General features: G+C 47.2%; 1 protein-coding gene across 8 annotated transcripts in view; it reads left to right on the top strand.

Moving 5' to 3' along the window:
* LOC105197919 (homeobox protein 2) overlaps positions 1–20,955 on the top strand; it is a 263,567-nt gene that overhangs the window by 203,985 nt on the left and 38,627 nt on the right. For all 8 annotated transcript variants that reach the window (XR_005575239.1, XR_005575240.1, XM_039451994.1 and 5 more), the window contains one exon: positions 8,440–8,578. Coding sequence is in view for 6 of the 8 variants with exons in the window: in XM_039451994.1 (XP_039307928.1) it covers positions 8,440–8,578 (139 nt within the window). In the remaining 2 variants the exon portion in view is untranslated. The remainder of the gene's footprint in view (positions 1–8,439; positions 8,579–20,955) is intronic.

Genomic DNA, 20,955 nt, shown 5'->3' with positions numbered 1-20,955 from the left:
TTTTAATAGAACACCCTATTTTTCATTTCAGAATCTAATAGCTGATATCAAGAGTTTTCTAAAACACTATAAAGAAGTTATTTTTTATTAAGTGTTTTCTGAGTTATGACGTTTAAAAGTTACAGTACACTATAGTCTTCAAGTCTTACAACTCGAAAAGTACTTAATAAAAAATAACTTCTTTACAATGTTTTGAAAAAGTCTTTGAATTGATTACAAGAAATTGCAATAAAAGATATAGAATGTTAGAGTATCACTAGTTCCATAACTAAGGGGTATCGCTTCCTTAACATTCTATACCTTTTATTGTATTTTCTTGTAGTCGATTCGAAGACCTTTTTAAAACACTGTAAAGAAGTTATTTTTTATTAAGTACTTTCCGAGAGTACTTTGTGAGACTTGAAAACTACAGAGTACTGTAAATTTCAAGTCTCATAATTCGGAAACTTAGGGAAAATAACTTTTTTATAGTGTTTTGGAAAGCTCTTGACACCAGTTATTAGATTCTGGAATCAAAAATAGGATATTCCATTTAAAAAAGTTAATGTGATTTTGATCTGACCTTGGCGACGCCATCCAAGGTCAAACTGCTAAGATCAGTAAATAGATCTCTTGAAATCCTACAATTTTTACCTGAAACACTTTTTCTTAAAATACTTAGTTTTTGAAATATTTTGCTGTCCCGGTACTTTTTTCCTCGTACTGTATATATATATATTGCGACCGCACTCACGAGCGTGGTGCAACTGCGTTAATTGCTCGTGGCGCTAGTTAGGTAGCCAGGGGGTTCGCGAAGTCGCTCACATCAAGTGCGCGAAATTAGACGATACGATTGGGCGCCAGGCACGAGCGAACGTGCCGCTCTGAAATCGGGATGTGACCGATCTCTCGATTCACGTCCGAAAAGAAACGCGAAAACACTCTACGTCGTCACGAGCAATAACGGGTTCCCTTAACCGGTAGCTCAGCCACGGAATTGGCAGAGGGGGTGGTTCGCGACGGACGGGGTGACAGAGGAGAGCGAGGGAACTTAGAGAAAACGCTTCAGTCCGATAGAAAAATGAACAATATATTTCCGAGATATGACGCTACTCACAAGGTTCTGCGACGGGGCCTCGCAACCCGGACGCGAGTGGAAAATATCGCGCGGTCGTCGGTACGAGCTCACCGAACGGAGAGAGTCACAATTCCACTCTGAGCAGCGGCAGACAAACACCGTGCACTCTCGCCACTCTACACACGCACTCTCAGTTCACGCAAAATTATGGCGATTCGGCGCGAAGCAAGCGTTCGGAAGTACGCTGAACAAAACGGACATCGCCCAACAGAAACGCATACATACGCTACTACAGACGACATACAAGAATGTATCACAATTAACGCGACTTGACTGTGGTGTCGGCGACGCTCTCAATAAACGGAACCGAACGAATCCCGACGCGACTTAATCGGATGAGGCGCACGGCGGCCGAGCACGCGGACAGCACGCGATCACTGGCGTGTTCCCGGCGGAGGATTTTACGGCGAACGATAACTCTAACGGCAGCTACCGTGCGCGCGACTCATCCGACCGGCGAAATCGGTGGCTTTACACAAGTCTCGTTCGTCTCACCACGACGCTGGCCTGGCTCGCAACTCGTCCTCGCACGGGGATGTGGCACGTCCTCGGCTCCCGTCGTCTCGGCTCGTGGCAGCGCACTCGTGACGATCCACAGCGAAGTGATCGATAGCGCGAGGAAATTCGGCAGGCGGCACGCAGGATCTCTCGCCCCACGCATGGGGGTTCGTCACGCCGCGCTATTGGTTCCGCCTTATAACGCGGTCCTCGCGACCCTCTAATCAGGCTGTCGCGCCGCGGCGCGCAATTCGAGGTAGGTCGGTCTCTTCTGGCAGCTCGCGACTCTTCCCCTGGTTTTCCCGAGGCCGGATGGCTGCATATATATATGTATGTACATGTATATGTGTATGTGTATGTGTATATGTATGTGTATGTACACTGCCCGTCATTGATTCGACAGGTCATAGTAGATGGCTGACTTACCGACGTCATAGTTTAACATATACAATATATGCTAGACTGTGTCGTCGGTAAGTCAGCCATCTATTATGACCCGTCGAATCAATGACGGGCAGTGTACATGTACAGATATATGCATATGTATACCCACACACACACACACACACACGCGCACGCACGCACGTACGCACGCACGCACGCACGCACGCACGCACGCACGCACGCACGCACGCACGCACACACACACACACACACACACACACACACATGCGCGTGCAGTGTTGCTAGATGGGTCGCTTTTTTTGCACATGCGCATAAAACTCAGCCTCAGTAAAGTATTATAACCATACGGAAAAGGGTATTACTAGAGCCTATCTTTCAATAATAATAAAAAAAAAGCTTCTTAAAAAGAAAAAATATTAGTTATTTAGACATTAATAAGATTTACATGCACGTGCCCAAAAATAATTATAAAAAAATTAAATAATTGATGTACAAAATAATTTACACTATTAAGATTAGATTCTAAAACGTTCCTTTAGAAAAAAATTTTACTTGAAATATATAATACACGTTACGTATACTATACTATTTTGAGTAAAATTTTTCTCGAAAGGAATGTTTTGAAATATAGCTTACATTTAACCTTTGCAGCAACAGTTTGCCAAGATTTCCCACCTATACATATGTATTACTATACGGCACTGTATTAAATGCCTCTACTGTTGCGCATGCGCGAAAAAAGCGACCCATCTAGCAACACTGCGCGCGTGTGCATATAAATGTGTATATGTGAACATATTCATATATACTTGGTTTCCAAAAAACATGGTACAATCATTTCAAACGTCTTTGGATGGAAAAGTATTGGACTTAGAGAGTTGTGCTCATTGAGACTTTTGTTTGGGACGTTGAGAACAACAACATACTTCAATTGCAGTCAATTTAACCGAGAGTCATTTTTCATAAGGATTCTACGGGATCCTTTGGTTGAACAGTTCTGTCAGTTGTACATAATAGTACATTATGCAAAGGAAATACGTTTTTTGCGGCATTTCAGGCAAGACAAGCGCGTGGCGTTTTCCTCTCACTGCTTGTCCCGGTTGTAGGTTGTAAGAGATCAGTGTACTGCCTTCGCTCATGCATTTTGACCCCCAGCGCTTGTGCCAACGTTCACAATTTCTTAACAAAAATGCGCATACGCACCTTACGGAAATGTTGTCCACGAACGGCAATATTTCCCACTCCAAAAATTGCTCACTTACGCTCATGTTCCTAGGACGCGAAAAATGTGCTTCCATTACATAAAATCTTTTACTATCACCCTTGCATCATTAAATGAATTTCCCAACAGACCACCAAAGAGGTTCTAACCAGTGTTTCTTTTAATAAACTTCAGTTACTGATCTTACACTCGATCTATTCACTCACTCGATTAGCAAATAAGAAATTTTTTACTAACAAAAATCTCGCACACATACATTATCAGTTACTTTATCAATCACTTTATCAATTATAATTATTCGACGACTGAGAATCGTTGGAAGAATTACACATTACGCAACAAGCGTTTACCTGACGATAACAATCGATAAACTTGACTAATAAAATTAATTACTCACTATCGATCACTGTCAATTAATTATTCGGCGATTGTAAAACTGTTTGAAGGAGCATACATTGCCATCACACAATACGCGTTTTCCCTTCAATAGCAATCGACTAATTTTACTAATAAATTTATTAATTACTCACTATTGATTATTACCGATTAATTATTAGGCAACTCAAATCTGCTCGAAGGAATACACTTTACCATCACATATCAGGTGTTTACTTGATGATAGCAAGCAATCTCTCGATTTTATTGATTATGATTCTACACTGACAATGAAACAGCGCATGAACTCCCTGGATCGTAGTGCAGTTTAAATTACCGACTTTATGTTACACGGAATCATACTCACGATGACCTAGTTTACACCGAGCACTTGATACTTGTATGTACTAATTATTTTCTATTAATTTATCTTCATTTTGGCAATGAATTCAAAGAACAGTATGTTAAGTTGGTACAACTGGTACAACATATTAATCAAGATAATTAATTAAATATACGTATTCCCAGGGAGAAATGATAATGGAATCGACATCAAAATGATAATTCCGACGTCAAATTGATGTTAAAATCATCATTTTGATGTCGATTTGAAGTCGATTTTATTAACATTTCTCGCTGAATTATGTATGCATTTACACGCATTGTCGAAATTAAGATAATTTAATAGAAAGTTACTTGTTAGTACGTGTATCAGGTGTCCGATGTAAACTAGGACGATAATATGAAATGTAATTGTTGTATAATACTTATTTTTTTAGAATTATTTAAACTTGACGTCGCGACGCTACCGTATCGCTTGATACAATATTTCTTATACATTTCTCTTTCTTCGTTGTCTTTGATTTACGTAAAAAAGATCTTCCTATTGAGCTAAAAGTATATAGAAAGTATTTATCCGCAGAACGTAGTGACTAACGCGAAACGCTGAATGAGTCAGAATTGAGTGCGTCGGCTAAAAGAAACAAGATATAAGTAAAAAGGCACATCTATGCCTTGCTAAGGCTAATGGCACATGAATATAAAAGGAACGTAGCACTTCGTAAACTATGTACACCCACGGTTGATTCTGTTCCTCGGAAAATTTTCCAAACTGAGAAGTCGTTATCTTTCTACATAGTTACAGTGCATGATTAACGTAACAACCAATAAACTCTAGTCGTTACATTAATTATAAACTACGAGTATGTAGAAAGATGATGACTTCTCAGTTTGGAAAATTTTCTGAGGAACAGAATCAATTACAAACTCAATCAATCTAATAAATGATAGACTCCGTCCTAGTTATAATACCTATACAGCGCCCTGTCGATATATTAGTACTGAACGTTCATTAGAATCCTACAGTTCCTTGTAGATACGTACTGGTCGTCCTAAAAAGGGCAGATTGCTTTTGATTCCTAAAGAGGACGGATTAATTTACGGATAGTATGAAGAAATCTTAACTTTATAAAAAAATATTTAAAATGATCACCGTTATTTTGATGTAAGCTCGTATGGGTCTCAATAAATTACTTTGTACATTCTTTATTGTTTCCTCTTTGATGTCCCATACGGCAAACCACAATTTCTCTTCTAAATCGTCTAGATGTCGTCAGGCGTTTTATAAATCAATTTCTTGCAATATCCCATAAAAAAGAAATTTAAAGGATTAAAATCCGGAAATCTTGTGGGTCAACGTATTGTATCATATCGACCTATCCACCGTCTAAAAACTGCTCATTTAAATAATCCTTCCCTAATTTTAGAGTTGTGTGTGGCTTAGCGGCAACTTGCTGAAAAATAATTTTGTTTCTGTCTATTAATGGATGTATACGCAAAACAGTAGTCCGTGCCATAAAGAAAGTACATGGAATTATATTCAAATTGAGAAAGGTATCTGTTGGGTCCTGTCATATTTGCAGCAGTTCAAATATTGTACGAAAGTAGCAATATCCTGCCGAATAAATATGACACTAGCAGAGATCGTGTCACAAGAAATACGCGGAATACGGGGACTGCAGTCCATGCTTTTAAGCAAAAGCTTGAAACAAATATTTGAATTGTTGCTGGGGAATACGATTTATCGTATTCAACTGTACAGAGGAGAATTAAAAAAAGAAACAGTTGCTTTCCTTACTCGCATACGATCAGAAATTTAGAAGATTTTGTGAAAATTTTTTAAGAGAGGAAAATTGAGATCCCAAATTCCTGTCTCATGTAAATATTAATTTAGCGATGAATTACTGTTTATACGTGAAGGAATATTTAATTCATTTAACATACATTTATGGAGCGATGAAAATCCGAGAGTTACGTGATTCAAGAATTTCACACTTGTTGGAAAATGAATATTTGGACTGAAATTATAGAAATTGAAATATTAAGTCTTGTTATTTTCCTAGATGTTTTAATTAACGTAACATATGTATAAAATGATTAATATAGTGATTAAAATGGTAAAATAATAAATAATAAAATGATGAAATTAATAAAATAATCTTTGTTCTTGAAATGTCGTATTCTTAATTTAATTTTAAGACTTTTTCTCAAAAATTAATGTGTTTGCTAATGTATTTGCGCGTATTATTTATGTGCATTCATCAATCACAAGCGTCCTGCGTAAGCGCTCGCATCTGTCGGTAAATTGCGCCACCTTTGCTTATCCCATTAACCCTAACAAAATTTTACTACTGTGCCATCCGAATTCTAGTTGACCAAAAAAGTTGATTAACCATATCAATTGAAAGAGGAGATTTCAAACTTTTTTTACGTCCTAGTCCGAACCTCCTATCTCATTCCGTCTTCACACAGCAAGCGTTCAAAGCTTCATATGGGGTTTCTCAGACCCACTTATGTGTTTAAGAGTTAAGGACAAAAAATTGTTCTGAATCACTCGTATATACAGGGTAATTCAAAACAACCCCGCGACCTTGTAAAGACATATTCCTGATTGATTTCTGAAACGATTTTTTCTCTACGAAAATTTTGTCCGACGCTTACTTTTCGAATTGTAACAGAATAAAATTAGTGAATTACGGGCTGGTCGCGCACAAAAGATAAGCAGAGATGGCGTAACTCATTATCCGACGCAGGTACTTACGCGAGGGACTCTTTGCGATCAGCTATCTAAGCACGTAAGATTATTCTGATTGTTCACATAACACACACACACACACACACACACACACACACACACACACACACACACACACACTCTCTCTCTCTCTCTCTCTCTCTCTCTCTCTCTCTCTCTCTCTCTCTCTCTCTCTCTCTCTCTCTCTCTCTCTCTCTCTCTCTCTCTCTCTCTCTCTCTCTCTCTCTCTCTCCTCTGTCCGTCTGTCCGTCTGTCCGTCTGTCCGTCTGTCCGTCTGTCCGTCTGTCCGTCTGTCCGTCTGTCCGTCTGTCCGTCTGTCTGTCTGTCTCTCTCCTAGAGCGCTCAATAAATGACAATATCATCATCATCATCATCTCTCTCTTTTTCTCTCTCTCTTCCTTTCTTCCTCTTTCCCTTTTTCTCTTTCCGTCTCTCTGTTACTTATCTTGTAGAAATTTGCCGTTTTGATGTTGCAATTTGACGGATGAATTTCACGGTAGTGGAATAGCAATACAAAGACACTTCACGTTCCCATGTAACAAATAACGTCAAGAAATTAAGCTTTGTTTCTTTTTTAAAAATTGTATCACAAAAAATTTGTAACACTCCCGGATTTACTCACGCACTTTATGGATAGCACAAGAACAATTTACGAATGATTCTATTATTATATTAATTAGTAGCGATCAATTATTCGATTCAAAATCACTTGAAATATAAGAAAAGCGTAACATACATAATCCGACGTGATCCAAGACAAAAACTATATATTTGATGACTATAACAATCAAACAGGTTATATTTTTCCAAAGAGTATTAAGGCGATGTTGGATCAGTTTTATACATGCTTATTTTTGGACACTCATATCTCTTAATTGATTTTACAAATCTTAAAATCCTTCTCCACAATTAGAAAAATGATAAAAACATACCTCGAAAATTATAATTGAATACGAAAAACGAAAGTAAATTAAAAAGTTATAGTTTAATTATTGGCTTCTGCAGCTGACTCGTGACAACATGTGTTCCATATAAAAGTTTTAGACTTTGTATGTATGAAATAAGTAGTTTCCGGGGTATGAATTAAATGAAAGAACAATACGGAACTTGCAGAGTGAGCCTAGAAGCTCTATGAGATATGTGAATGTCTGAATATTGATTATGTAATTTGCACGCGAAATTGGTGCGAAGAGCAGTAATTGTGTTCATGGTAGTTTAGAGATCTTGCATTAGATGGTGCCAAAGTTGAAGAACAAGGACAGATGAGTGAGTTTGACAAAGAGCGCTATTCTATTTCTCTTAGGCTCGGTTTTTCATTATCTGATTAACTGATGATTAAATTTTACCTGATGTTTTATCCAATGTGCTTCATCTATGATGATGCCACAGGTGAAGCTTATTGGCTAAAACTTCAAGTTGAGTTTAATCAAAAGTTAACTAGATAATGAAAAACCTTTTTATTATTCTTTACTCTTCGCCTCACGCGCAACCCTCAGTCCGTTGAAGAAAAATCTGCAGTAATCTACTATACTGACGTCGAGTGAGTTCCTCCATCAGTCCAGCGTCGCCTTAACTAACTCGAAATCTGACATAACCCATATCTAAAAATTAAATTTATCGAAAATTCTTTAATATAAATAATATTCAATTATTTTTGTCTTTTTCTTTTCCTATTAAATTTTTTTTGTTAAATATGTTATTATTAATATTTCTTATAATTGAATTCAGGGATGGGCAAAAAGACGCGGATCAGCTCCAGTTGGTCTTCTATCAAGATTGGATGATTTTACATCAACGAACACATCTGCCAAAATTGATCATAGTTGTAGACGTGGATCAGTACCAACTGATATTACTAAACATCAAGGTATCAGAGTACATATATTTTAATTTTTATATTTGACACACCTATATTATTATACAGTATGTGTAAAACAATATCGACTTCAACAGCTACTTTGTTTATCAGATTTATCACAGACGCGCCATCTGTTGCATAGTGAAAATATGTTGTAACTTTAAAAACTTGTTTTTGTTTTTATTTTGTTAATTGTTATGAAAATGTTTGATAGAAAAAGAATTTACGATTTACTGAACACGCATACATGTTGCATTTTTTTAGACACAATTGTACTACTGTGTCTAAAATGTAAGACAGGTTTTCAATTTAAATCGCGCGGGTAAGCCGCACATCATAAATATTTTTTTTCTAAGTTGGCAGCATTATGACAGACATCTGTGACAAATTTCATGTTAAAACATTCATTAGTTTTTGCTTTACACTTGTTTTGTACGACGCTAAAAGAACATTCGGCGATTTTTACGAATGTCTAATTATATTGAGCAAAGAAGTTGCATTAAATTTTGTTTGCGGAATGAAATTTTGGGTGCAGAAACGTTCAGAATGTTGCAGAAAGTCTTTGGGGACCATGCTTTGTCGCAAAGAAATGTTTACAAGTGGTATAAACAGTTCAAAGAAGGTCGTGAAAGTATTGATGACAAATACTCGAATCTCGAGACGTCGGGGATGTTCGGTGGCGGTTTGGTTCGTTTCGGCGTCAGCATCCCCGCCGTTCGAGATCGGAGAGCAAACGGAGGCGAGCGAGTACGCTGATAACGGGCGTCGATTCGATTCGGCGCGCGTGCGCAGCAAGATACTCGACGCGCGGATGCCTCGGCTCTTGTGTACGCGCGTATGAAATATATTATGGACGCTGAGCGCCTACTCCTCGCGTGGCGGATATTCGGTGGGCGATTGTGGACGACAACCGGTCCATAAAGGGTGGTAGAAAGACGGTGTGTTACAATATATATATATATATATATATATATATATATATATATATATATATATATATATCACATATATATATATATACACATACACATACACACATACACACACACACACACACACACACACACACACACACACACATATATATATGTGTGTGTGTGTGTGTGTCCGGGAACTAGGGAACTTATTGCTTTGACAACATAGAAGAGATGAAAAGGGACAAAAAAGTTTTATACCATTTTGTGATATTCGCTATAATTATTGAATTATAAAATAAAATGTATGAACCAATGTGCGGTGACGCCACGCCATCGCTCCTAGCTCGTAGGCAACGGCGCGCAGACAAGTGACGCGTTGTTTGAATTTGTACGGCGCGACGGTCTAAATTCGTCTCACCGCGTGTACATACACTGTAAAAATCATATGTGTTATTTATTAAATATGTAAGGAGAAGCTTTAGCTAAAATAACACATTTGATTTGTGCAGTGTATGTACACGCGGTGCGGCGAATTCAGACCGTCGGGCCATGCCAATTCAGACAACAACGCGTCACCTTTTCCGCCGTGCGCCGTTGCCTACGAGCTAGGCGCGATGGCGCGGCGTCACCGCATATTGGCTCAGACGTTTTATTTTATAACTCAATAATTACAGCGATTATCGCAAAATGTATAAGACCTTTTTGTCCCTCTTCATCTCCTCTATATTTTCAAAGCGATAAGTTCCCTAGTTCCCGGACACCTTGTATATACATACATACATATATACATACATACATACATACAAACATACATGCGAGGGCGGTCTGATAAGTACTTAGCCTCACTGCCCAATGGTGCCAGTATCGCAAGAGAGATTTATTATCGTGTAGTACATTCTCGTAGACGGCTACTGTCAAAGTTTCAGCCGAATCGGACTCGTAGTTTTGTTTTGACCGCGTGTGGAAGCGGGCGTGTCCGCGGATTTTAGAAAAATGGAAAAAGAGCAATATCGGTTAGTGATTCGATTCTTGTTTTTGGAAGGGAAATCGCGCAGCAAAATCAAAGAGCGCTTGGATGTTGTATACGGTGGCTCTTCTCCTTCGATGGCGATCGTCAAAAATTGGTTTAACGAGTTTCAACGTGGTCGCACGTCGGTTTTTGATGAGCCACGCCCAGGTGCCCCGAAAATGGCTACCACGGAGGATAACGTGACAAAAATCCACGATCTCGTATTGGCAGACCGCCGATTGAAGGTGCGCGAGATAGCTGAAACAGTAAGCATCTCAAAAGACCGCGTGGGTCATATCCTGCATGAAATTTTGGGCATGAGAAAGCTGTCGGCGCGATGGGTGCCGCGTTTGCTCACTCCGGACAACAAGCGCAACCGTGAGACCACTTCAGAGCAGTGTTTAACGCTGTTTAAGCGCAATCCGAAGGAGTTTCTGCGTCGTTTCGTGACCGTCGACGAAACATGGATCAACTGGTACACACCAGACACCAAGGAACAGTCGAAACAGTGGACTTCACCCGGCAAACGTGCTCCGAAGAAGGCGAAGACTGTCCTATCGGCCGGAAAGGTGATGGCCACCGTTTTCTGGGATTCACAAGGTGTGATCTACATCGACTACCTGGAGAAGGGCAAAATGGTCACAGGGCTCTACTATGCCAAATTATTGGGCCGATTCGACGCCGAATTGCAGAAAAAACGGCCCCATTTGGCGAAGAAAAAAGTGCTCTTTCACCATGACAACACACTGGCTCACACCTCCGCCGTCGTCACGGCCAAATTGGTCGAATTGCACTACGAGCTGCTGCCCCATCCACCGTATTCTCCAGATTTGGCCCTGTGCGACCTTTGTTTCCAAACTTGAAAAAGTCACTTGCCGGGCAGAAATTTGAGTCGAATGAGGAGGTCATCGCCGCCACGGAGGCCTACTTTGCAGACCTCGAGAAAACGTATTTTTCAGATGGGTTAAAGGAGTTGGAGCATTGCTGGGTCAAGTGTATCGAGCTAAAAGGAGACTATGTTGAGAGAATAAATCGCCATTTTTCCAAAATTTTCGTTTTTTTTTGTAGGCTAAGTACTTACCGGACTGCCCTCATACACACATCACACACACACACACACACACACACACACACACACACACACACACACACACACACACACACATACACACACACACACAGGGTGATTCAGAACGACCCATGTGTCTCTGTAAAGACGTGTTCTTGAATAAATTCTGAATATATATATTTATTTATTTATTTATTTATTTATTTATTTATTTCTATATACAGAATGTTTGATTTAATTTGTCCAAATACGCAGAATAGGCCGTATTAAATAAAAAATTCAAAACAGATAAATTAGTGCAATTGGCTGAGGTTGTTATAATTCCTATATTTTCTCACTCTACACCTGAGAGACTCGATCGATTGAATTTAAGAAGTTGGCAATTTTATTAAATATCTGTGATTCTGTGTTGTTTTGTTATAAAACATTAAAAAATTGATAAACATTTATTTTTGAAAGATGTTTGTTTATTTTCTTCATTTATTCTTCTTATTGTTAAAAATACATTTTTAATCAATTTGATTAAAAGACATAACCTATTTCCTCTTTCTGGAAAAGCATCAACATAAGTTTAATCTGACGCCTGAGGATAATACTAAAATATAGAGAAGTTATAAACAATTATAAAAAAACAAAATAAATAATTTAAATATTATTTCAAAAATTTTTTATTAAAATAAAGAATTTAGATGCAAGTTAGTCTTAAATAATTTAATTACTAACATTTTTTTATATAAGAGAAAATACGGGGAAAATTTAAGGTAGAATATGAAGAAAAAAGAGAAATTTAAGAGGAGGAGAAAGGAAATTTTAGATAACTTTAGTGGAAACACTGATTACTTGTCTCAAGTATATTTTATTCTTGTAATTAAATTTTTCAGATAATGTACAAGATACACTTACAGAAATAACATTAAAATTTAGAGTGTTTACACTAAAAATTACTCAAAAAGATACTCAAATTCCCAGTGAGAAATAACAGGTTGAATAGTTGTCAAATCAACGTTCAAAAAACCAGGATATAGACGAAAATTGATCGATTTGACGTTTTTGTATCATTTAAATTAGACAACTATTAAACGTCTTCTATGAATAACTTCTTTGAAATATCCGCATAAATATTACACATTAGGCAACAAAATTATCACAACACTTATTTATACCAAAATTTTGCACAACTTCAAATAATCATAACTTTGTTAAAAATTATCATACTTAAAAGTTTTTTTTTTTATTTTAAAGCTTAAAATCTCTACTTTAAGGTGCATTAGGCCAATTTTGAATTTCTGCTTTCTTCCTTCCGCCATTTCTTTGAAGTTAAAGACGTGTTTTATTTCCAAACATTTGCATAGTTTGACGTATTCCACGGGGTAGGATAAATTTTTTTCGGAAATGTCACAATAGCCATCGTAAAATTTGGAGTTTTTCCTGCAAATTAAAAAATGTTGTCATGTAAAAACGCTCCATTACGCAGTTGAGCGGTGGCGCCGTGTGGCGCTGTAGACGGTGAGCGCTTGTTATCACCGCGCCGCCTCTCTAGTCACTTCAAGTAATCTTACTTCTTCACATATAGCCAAAGAATAAATACACGCTTTTCTATACAAAACCAACCTCGTGTTATTTTTTGAATAATTCCACCTTATTCAAACCCATCCTCGACATGTTATGGGCCCATCCTCAACAGTTAATTCGAAATTAGTGGAATTGTCGGTATTTTGTTATGCAAAGTAATATTTCGGTGAAAAATTGCAAAATTGCGAAATTGTGTGGTTAGTCTATCGCATCAAGCTCGCGTATGAACAAGTTAATATTGAAACAATGGAAAAAGAATTTGTTATCGAAAAACTCCGCGGCTCGGAAAACTACTATACGTGGCAATTCGCAATGAAAAGTGTTTTGGAATTTGAAGAACTTGATGGCACGATTGCGGAAGTGAACACTGAAACCGACAAAACAAAAGTAAAGAAAGCGAGAGCTTGGGTTATTGTCTGGGTGGATGAATCACTTTACATGCACATCCAACGTCACACGACGGCAATTGACGTCTGGACGGCGTTGAAACAACTGTTCGACGACAAAGGTCTCACACGGAAAATAACGCTGCTCAGGCATCTTATCACCGTGCACCTCGATGAATGCAACTCAATGACGGAGTACTTATCGGAGATTTTATCGATGGCGAATAAATTGGTTGGCATCGGATTCGCGATCACGAGTGGATTGGAGCGATTATGATGGTTGAACTCGGTGAGGAGTATCGCCTACTCATTCTTGGATTGGAAAGTAGCGGAGTGGCGCTGACCGCAGATAATGTGAAGACAAAATTGCTCGATGTGGACAGAGGCCGTCAAAGTGAGTCATCGTCGGCATTCCTAGATTATCCGAAATCCGGCGCAAGCGGCGGAAAGAAATCGGGTAAAAAGAAATTTGGTTTTAAATGCTACAACTGTGGCAAGATAGGTCACAAGCGGTCCAAATGCAAATCGAAACTGAGAGCTCAATCGGAGGATGCGAAGTTGACGGATGCATTCAATGCAAACGATCAAGTGGTGACCAGCATGAACTGGTACTTGGACAGCGGGGCGTCGAAACACATGATGCCACACCGAAACGAGTGAGTCCCAGTTGCCCACAGACCCGATCGGACACCACCAATTATATAATCTAACCCTCTCTTTTTTTTAAGTTGAGAAACGCCTTTATGACTCCTCGCGCCTGTGGGGACAAGACGCCGGGTATGTGGAACTCACCGACCTAGTAACTTGCCGGTATACCCACTAAAACCCAACTTTTTTCGGCGTCTGGGCTCGGAACGGATCACGGAATCGAATTAAGCACGCATCGCGATCCATCTTAGCTCAAACGAGTCTCCGCCCGAGAACAGAGACTCCCTCCGGAGTAAGCAACCGAGACTCGACCGAAATCGAACCCTGGTCGCCCGAATTGGGATGTCTCAGGGGTGCGATGGGTCCCAGCCCTAGGTTCGCACTCCCACATCCCAAGCCCCGGACGGATCAGCCGGGACAGGTCAGCCGGCAACTATCCCGCCGCTGATTCCACCCAAGGCGTACCTCCTCAATAGTGGAGAGGGTAGAGCCCTCTGTTTGATCTAGTTGACGCTATGAGGGTGCCCTTCTCCCCACTGTTCCTTTTCGGCTATCCCCCTTCCCCCTTCGAAGAATGCAGCCGCGCCAGCGAGTTGTCTTTGGCGGCAACCAATTCGCCGCCGCCAAGACGCTGGGCAGAGAGAGGGTGCCACACCGAAACGAGTGAGTCCCAGTTGCCCACAGACCCGATCGGACACCACCAATTATATAATCTAACCCTCTCTTTTTTTTAAGTTGAGAAACGCCTTTATGACTCCTCGCGCCTGTGGGGACAAGACGCCGGGTATGTGGAACTCACCGACCTAGTAACTTGCCGGTATACCCACTAAAACCCAACTTTTTCCGGCATCTGGGCTCGGGACGGATCATGGGATCGAACTAAGCATGCACCGCGATCCGTCCTAGCCCAAACAGGTCCCCGCCCGAGGGCAGGAACCCCCCTCCGGAGTTAGCGGCCAGAACTCGACCGAGGTCGAGCCCCAGCCGCCCGAACTGGGACGCCGGGAGTGCGTCGGACCCCCTTGGGAGAGGGCCCTAGGTACGCACTCCCGCGTCCCAAGCCCCGAGACGGGTCAGCCGAGCAACTACCCCGCCGCTGATTCCGCCCGAGGCGTACCTCCTCAACGGTGGGGAGGGTAGAACCCTCTGTCCGGTCTATCCGGCGCTGTGAGGGTCCCCCCTTCCCACCGTTCCTTCTCGGCTCGGCTCAAACCCCCCCCCCGAAGGGGGGAGGAGCAAAATGAGCCCACGTAATCTAACCTTTTTTTTTTTTTTTTAACGGGGGGAAAATACTCATTGTACCCCGGGTTGGCTAGACCACGGGAGTGTGGGACTCGGGACGCGGTACCCCTCGCCGGCACAGACTGCTTGCGCGGTAGAAAGTTGGCGAGGCCCGGCCCGCCTACCCACTAAAATCCCACCGAGCCCATCTCGCCCCGTTGCGTGGAGGGACCGGGATTGCTATAGCACTCTCCAACATCCCTCCACTGGGGATCGGAGCATGAAGCTCCCCGACGCGCCAGTTCGTCGGGTTGGGAGTCGGGCTTTGCTGGCCCAGCCGAGATACGTCAGCCGGTAGGGCCTAGCCCGACCCCGGGGATGCGGAGCGAGGCATCACGCACCCCCGCGCCCATTTAGGGCCATGGGGCCGCTCCCGACATATCGCCGGTGCAAGCCCCACGCCCAGGGACGAGCGGTCGCCGCCGCCCGCCCCGCCTCCTCACGTCCACGGCGCTCGCGTGGCCGGGCCGGGCGCCAGGAGGGAAGACATCTCGCCCGGCGCCAGGCCCCATCGGCCTGGGCCCCGTCCCGTCGCATCCCCCGAGCGCTAGGGGCAGCTAGGGGCGGGCACCCGAGGAGCGGCACTATCGCCGCTTCCCCTTGCCGAGGACGGGCGGCCCCGGGGAGGGCGCACTGGGCGCACCTCCCTTAGACCTCGCCTCCCTCGTGGCCTTGCTCCCCCTCCGCTCCCTCTGCGGGAGTTGGGGGGGAGGGGGAGAGAACCACCCGGGCCACGGGGAGGTTATCCCCAGAAGCGTGGCTCACCACGCTAGCAGCGTCACACGCGTCGTCTCCTCGACCGCGCGCGTCTTTGGCGGCGGGGGCTCCTCCCCGGACTCCGAAGTGTCCGAGGTGGACCCCGGCAGCCGAGCATCCACCGCAGCCGGGGGCCCATCTACTGGGACCCCGCCCGCGGGAGACGCACCCCCCTTGGCGGCCTCGGCCACCGCCGGACCGTCGCCCCCAACGGCCTGAGCGCCGCGGGCAGCGTCAGCGTCCGGCGATGACGGAGGCCGCTCCATTTCCATTTCCTCCTCTCTCCCCAGATCCGGGGAGGAGGGAGGAGGCCCCCCGGCCCTCCGAGGCATGGGGGGTATTTTGGGGCAGCCCGCGCCACCCGGTGGCCGGCTGCCTTGTTGCGGGAGGCACATTCGGGACAGAACGGTGGATTCGCGCACTGAGCCCTAGTGTGACTCTCCCCGCCGCAGTTGAAGCAGCACCGGGACCGGTCAAAGTAACCGGGACACCGGTGCTGCATGTGGCCCTGTGCCAGGCAGCGATAGCATCGCTGTGGAGGCGCCTTAAGTGCCTCCACGCGCGCAGCCGCCCAGCCCAGGGCCACTTTTCCCACCTTGGCGAGTCTCGCCGCCGCCGCGACCGGGCACTGCGCAATTACAGAGCCCATGCCCCGGCGGCCGCGAGTAACTCGACCGACTATAATGTCAGTGGCGCTGCATGCTCCGGCGCATGCAAGCGCCACCGCCACCTCCTCCGGCTCGGTGGAATCTAGGAACCCGGACACCCGGACCCCCACCCTACGCATAGGGCAGGTTATCCGGATCCCCGGGCCCCCAGCCACCCGCCTCATTTCGGCCGCGAGGCGCTCCGCCGCCGGCCGACTATCCGCGCCGGGGATCTCTAACAAGACACCCCTGGCTTGCGATACCCTGAATTTGAGGCCCAGGGCGGGCTGAGGGAGTATGTCCCCCAGGTTAATCGCCGCCTTGGACCTCCTAATAACGTCGGTGTAGGAGGCACACCCCGGCTCCACCGTGATCGCAACCACGGAGGAGCGCGGGATCCGCCTCCCCACCGCACCCGGGGCAGCGGACGCCGCACGGGACGTCCCCCCCCAGTCTTACCCCCCTCGGCCCCTTCTTCCGCACCGGTGCAGGAGCTGTGCCCCTGGGCTAGGCAGCGGAAGCATCGCTGTGGCGGTGCCTTGAGCACCTCCACGCGAGCCGCTACCCAGCCCAGGGTCACACTCCCCGCTCGGGCGAGTCTCGCAGCGGCGGCGACCGGGCACTGCACTATGACAGAGCCCAGCCCCCGCCGACTGCGCACCACTCGGCCCACCCTGAGGTCCGCCACGAAGCACTCCCCGGAGTCGGCGACCGCCGTGGCCACCTCCTCCGGGGTCACTGAGTCATCGAACCCGGAAATGCGGATCCCCACCCTCCGTAGAGGGCATGAGATCCGCACGTCCGGGCCCCCCGCGACGCGCCTCATCTCTGAGGCCAGCCTTTCCGCGGCTGGCCTACTGTCTTCGCCGGGGATCTCCAGGAGGAGACCCCCGGTCTGGGCTCGGCGGACTCGTAGCCCCTTTCCACCCTGTGGCAGCACGTCCCCGAGGACAATTGCCTCGCGGGCCCGCCGCATCACTCCTGCGTAGGAGGCGTCGTCCCCAGTCACCGTCACCAGAATCGCCGATGACTTGGGGACGCGCCTCCCAATCTTCTTCGCCGCGAGCGTTTGGCTTCGCGGCGGACCTCCTCCCTGTTTTTTCCCTCCCTTTTTCTTGCTCGGCCCGGTCGCCGGGGGGGCGGCAGATGCCGCTACCCCCGACGGCCGGCCCGATGCTGTACCGAATCCTGGGGGGAACACCCCCAGCCACTCTCCTCGGGCCGAGTGGAGGGGGCTTTACGGCCCCCTTTGTCCACCCTCCTCCTCTTCCGGGTGCCGACGACCTCGACCCAGCTCCGATCGCTCGCAGGCGTATCGGGGCCGGGCGCTGCCGCCGGCACGTGGGGGGCGCGGGAGGCTCCTCCGGCGGAGCTCCCGTACTCCCCTTTCCCCCCTTCCCCTTCTTCTTCTTCTTGCCGCTCCTGGCGTCGGTGGGGACGGCGGCCGGGACAGCCCCCATCTCCACCCGCGCCAGGCGCCTCTCCAGGCCCTCCACCGTCGCCGTCAGCCGCTCCAACGTCCCCAGCACTCGCTCCTCGAAAGGAGAAGAGCAGGGGGCAGAAGCGACCACCGGAGGCGGCGAAGGGGAAGGAGATCTTCTCCTCAACGTCTGCGGGGCGGCTGCAGACGAGGAGGGGCCACTCTGGAGCATGAGGGCCCTCTTAGCGACCCCCAGCTGGCCCCTCAGCTCGGCGACCTCGGCCCGGAGGGAGCGAACCTCCTCCTCCCGGGCCGCGGTCGTCGCCTCTTCCTGACCATCATCCCGCCCGAGACGGCCCATGGCGCGGTACGCCAGCGTCATGAGCGCCTCCCGGGCGAGATGGGTGTTTAGTTTCATACGCCCCGACAGGTTGCCCGACAGTGGGCAGCCCGTCGAGGCCTTGTTACGCGCCCCCTCGACCTCGCGGAGCCAACCATCGGCCAGACCGGCCAGGTCCGTGGTCGTGCTCCGCGAGATCACCCCCAGCTGCCGGTCGACGTACCGGCGCTGATCCGGCGTGAACAGGGTCGGGGGGATCCTGATGCGCTGCCGAGGCCGCGCATCGTTCTCCCCCGTTCCCTCCCCCTCCGACTCAGAGCTCCGGATGACGTTAGCTCTGAGTCGGCGGGCCCTAAATCGCTCCAAGGGAACCCCATGGAGCCGGTCCTCCGCGTCCGCCCCGTCGGACAATGGGGAAGGGGACCTGAAGGGTCCACTCCCGTCCAAACGGGGTCGGCCGCGGGCGCGCCTACTCCTAACGTGAGCCGGAAGGTCGGTTCCGTCCCCCGGAACATCCGGGACACGGACACGGCCCTCCGACTCCTCCAGATCGATGACCGGCTCCAGAGGGTTCCCGGCCATCGGCTCCTCCTCCTCCTCTCGCCGATCCACATCCATGGGCTCGGCATCGAGCCGAGAAAGCCCCTGCCGCCTCCTTCGAGGCGGGTCAGCGAGGTCTTCCTCGTCCGAGGCTCCCCCACGGACACGGATCGGCGTCGACCCCTCCTTTCTTCTCGGTTGTGGCGCGTATGCCACCAATTCAAAGAATCGGGTCCCCTCCGACCCGATAGCGCTAGTGTCCTGCCGACCGCCGCCCGTCTTGCGACGACCGTCGGCCAGCAGGATCGAATCCTCCCCCGCGGACTCGGTCAAGGCTCCGGCCCAGCGAGCCCTCTCCCTTGGCGTCAATTCATTGAGGGAGGCATATCCCTCCCCCTGGTCTTCTGAGGAGGATGAGGACCCCCCCGTAAATTCCCCCCCCTCCCATTCGGAGTCCTCCCCCTCGGACAGCTCTCCTTCGAGCTGCTCGAGGGTGAGGAACCGATCTATCGCGTCACGAGCCTCGGGCCCGAGGCGCTCCCGCACCTGCAGGAGCGTCTCCCTGCGCGTCCTCCACGGCTCATAAAGACTAGCACGAATATATGCCACAGTATCCCGTTCGTCGTCGGAGCCTGTGGGCACCCCGAACGACAGCCCGTCGGTTGATATCGACAAGGGGGCACCCGGGACACTAGTCCCCCCTTGCCGGCCCTGGGGTATCCGACCCCCCCTGCGCGGTAAGTTTTCTTTCTCATTGTCCATGTCTATCATAGTTGGGGTATTGTTTCGCGAGGGGAACCCCACCCTCGCCCCGAGGGGTACTACGGGTCGGCGTTCGGGGACCACCGACCCGAGGCGAACCTAATGGACAATACAAACATCACACACGCCGACCAGGGAAGAACAGAAAACAAAACCCAAGTGCACGCGGTTAAGCGCACACCCGGGATGACCCACGATCGACGCGTATCAGACAATGGACTGCGGCGGGCAGACGGGACCCCCGATCCCGGCAGGCACCCACAGCGATCCCCCGACCAGAGGCCTCGGCGAGAGCTAGCACCCCCCACGGCGATGCCCCCGCGCTAACGAGGAACATCCCCGAGAGGAAGCGCCAGTCTCACCGGTGTACGGGCTGATCCTAGGCCCGAGGGCCCGGTGCCGATGCGCCCGGGCTAGCCGGAGACATCGACAACCAGCGGGTCAACACGCGGGATTTAACCGTCGACCGGATGATCGCTCCAGGATTCCGCAAGGAGAAGGCGACCCGACCCCCCGCCGCGACGAACACCGTACATTAAACACAGAACACACCACCATGGCGTCTGAGGCGCGAAGACACGACACTCAGACGCCGCCTCCTTGATTTTTTATAGAGGTTGACTCCTCGCGACCCGGGCGGTGAAGCCAAGGTCCCCGGTCCATCCCGCACGTAATTTCAGCGCGTGATGGATTACGGTGTGTCAGCTCGGGCGCCAGGGTGGCTGAAGTCCCTGAATCTACGGTCTATGCAAGACCGCAGACCCCTAGCGAGCTCGGGAAACCGCAGGAACGCCAATTCCTGTATCTAGAGTCGTCGCACGGCCTCGGGAGGCCCCGAAACGACTCCAGACCCCTACGGGGAATCTAACCTAACCTAACCTAACCTAACCCAACCAACGAAAATACTCTAGGCATTGGCCGCTATGATTGGTGATGTCCAATCGGGTTTGTGCACAACTGGAATGCTCCCCACCGAAACATCCTACAAAATTTTCAGTCAGGAAATTTCCTGGAAATTTTGACCGCCAACAATCAGAAG

Source organism: Solenopsis invicta, chromosome 1 (assembly GCF_016802725.1).
Source record: "Solenopsis invicta isolate M01_SB chromosome 1, UNIL_Sinv_3.0, whole genome shotgun sequence".
NCBI lineage: Eukaryota > Metazoa > Arthropoda > Insecta > Hymenoptera > Formicidae > Solenopsis > Solenopsis invicta.
This window is presented reverse-complemented; position numbering and strand designations above follow the sequence as displayed.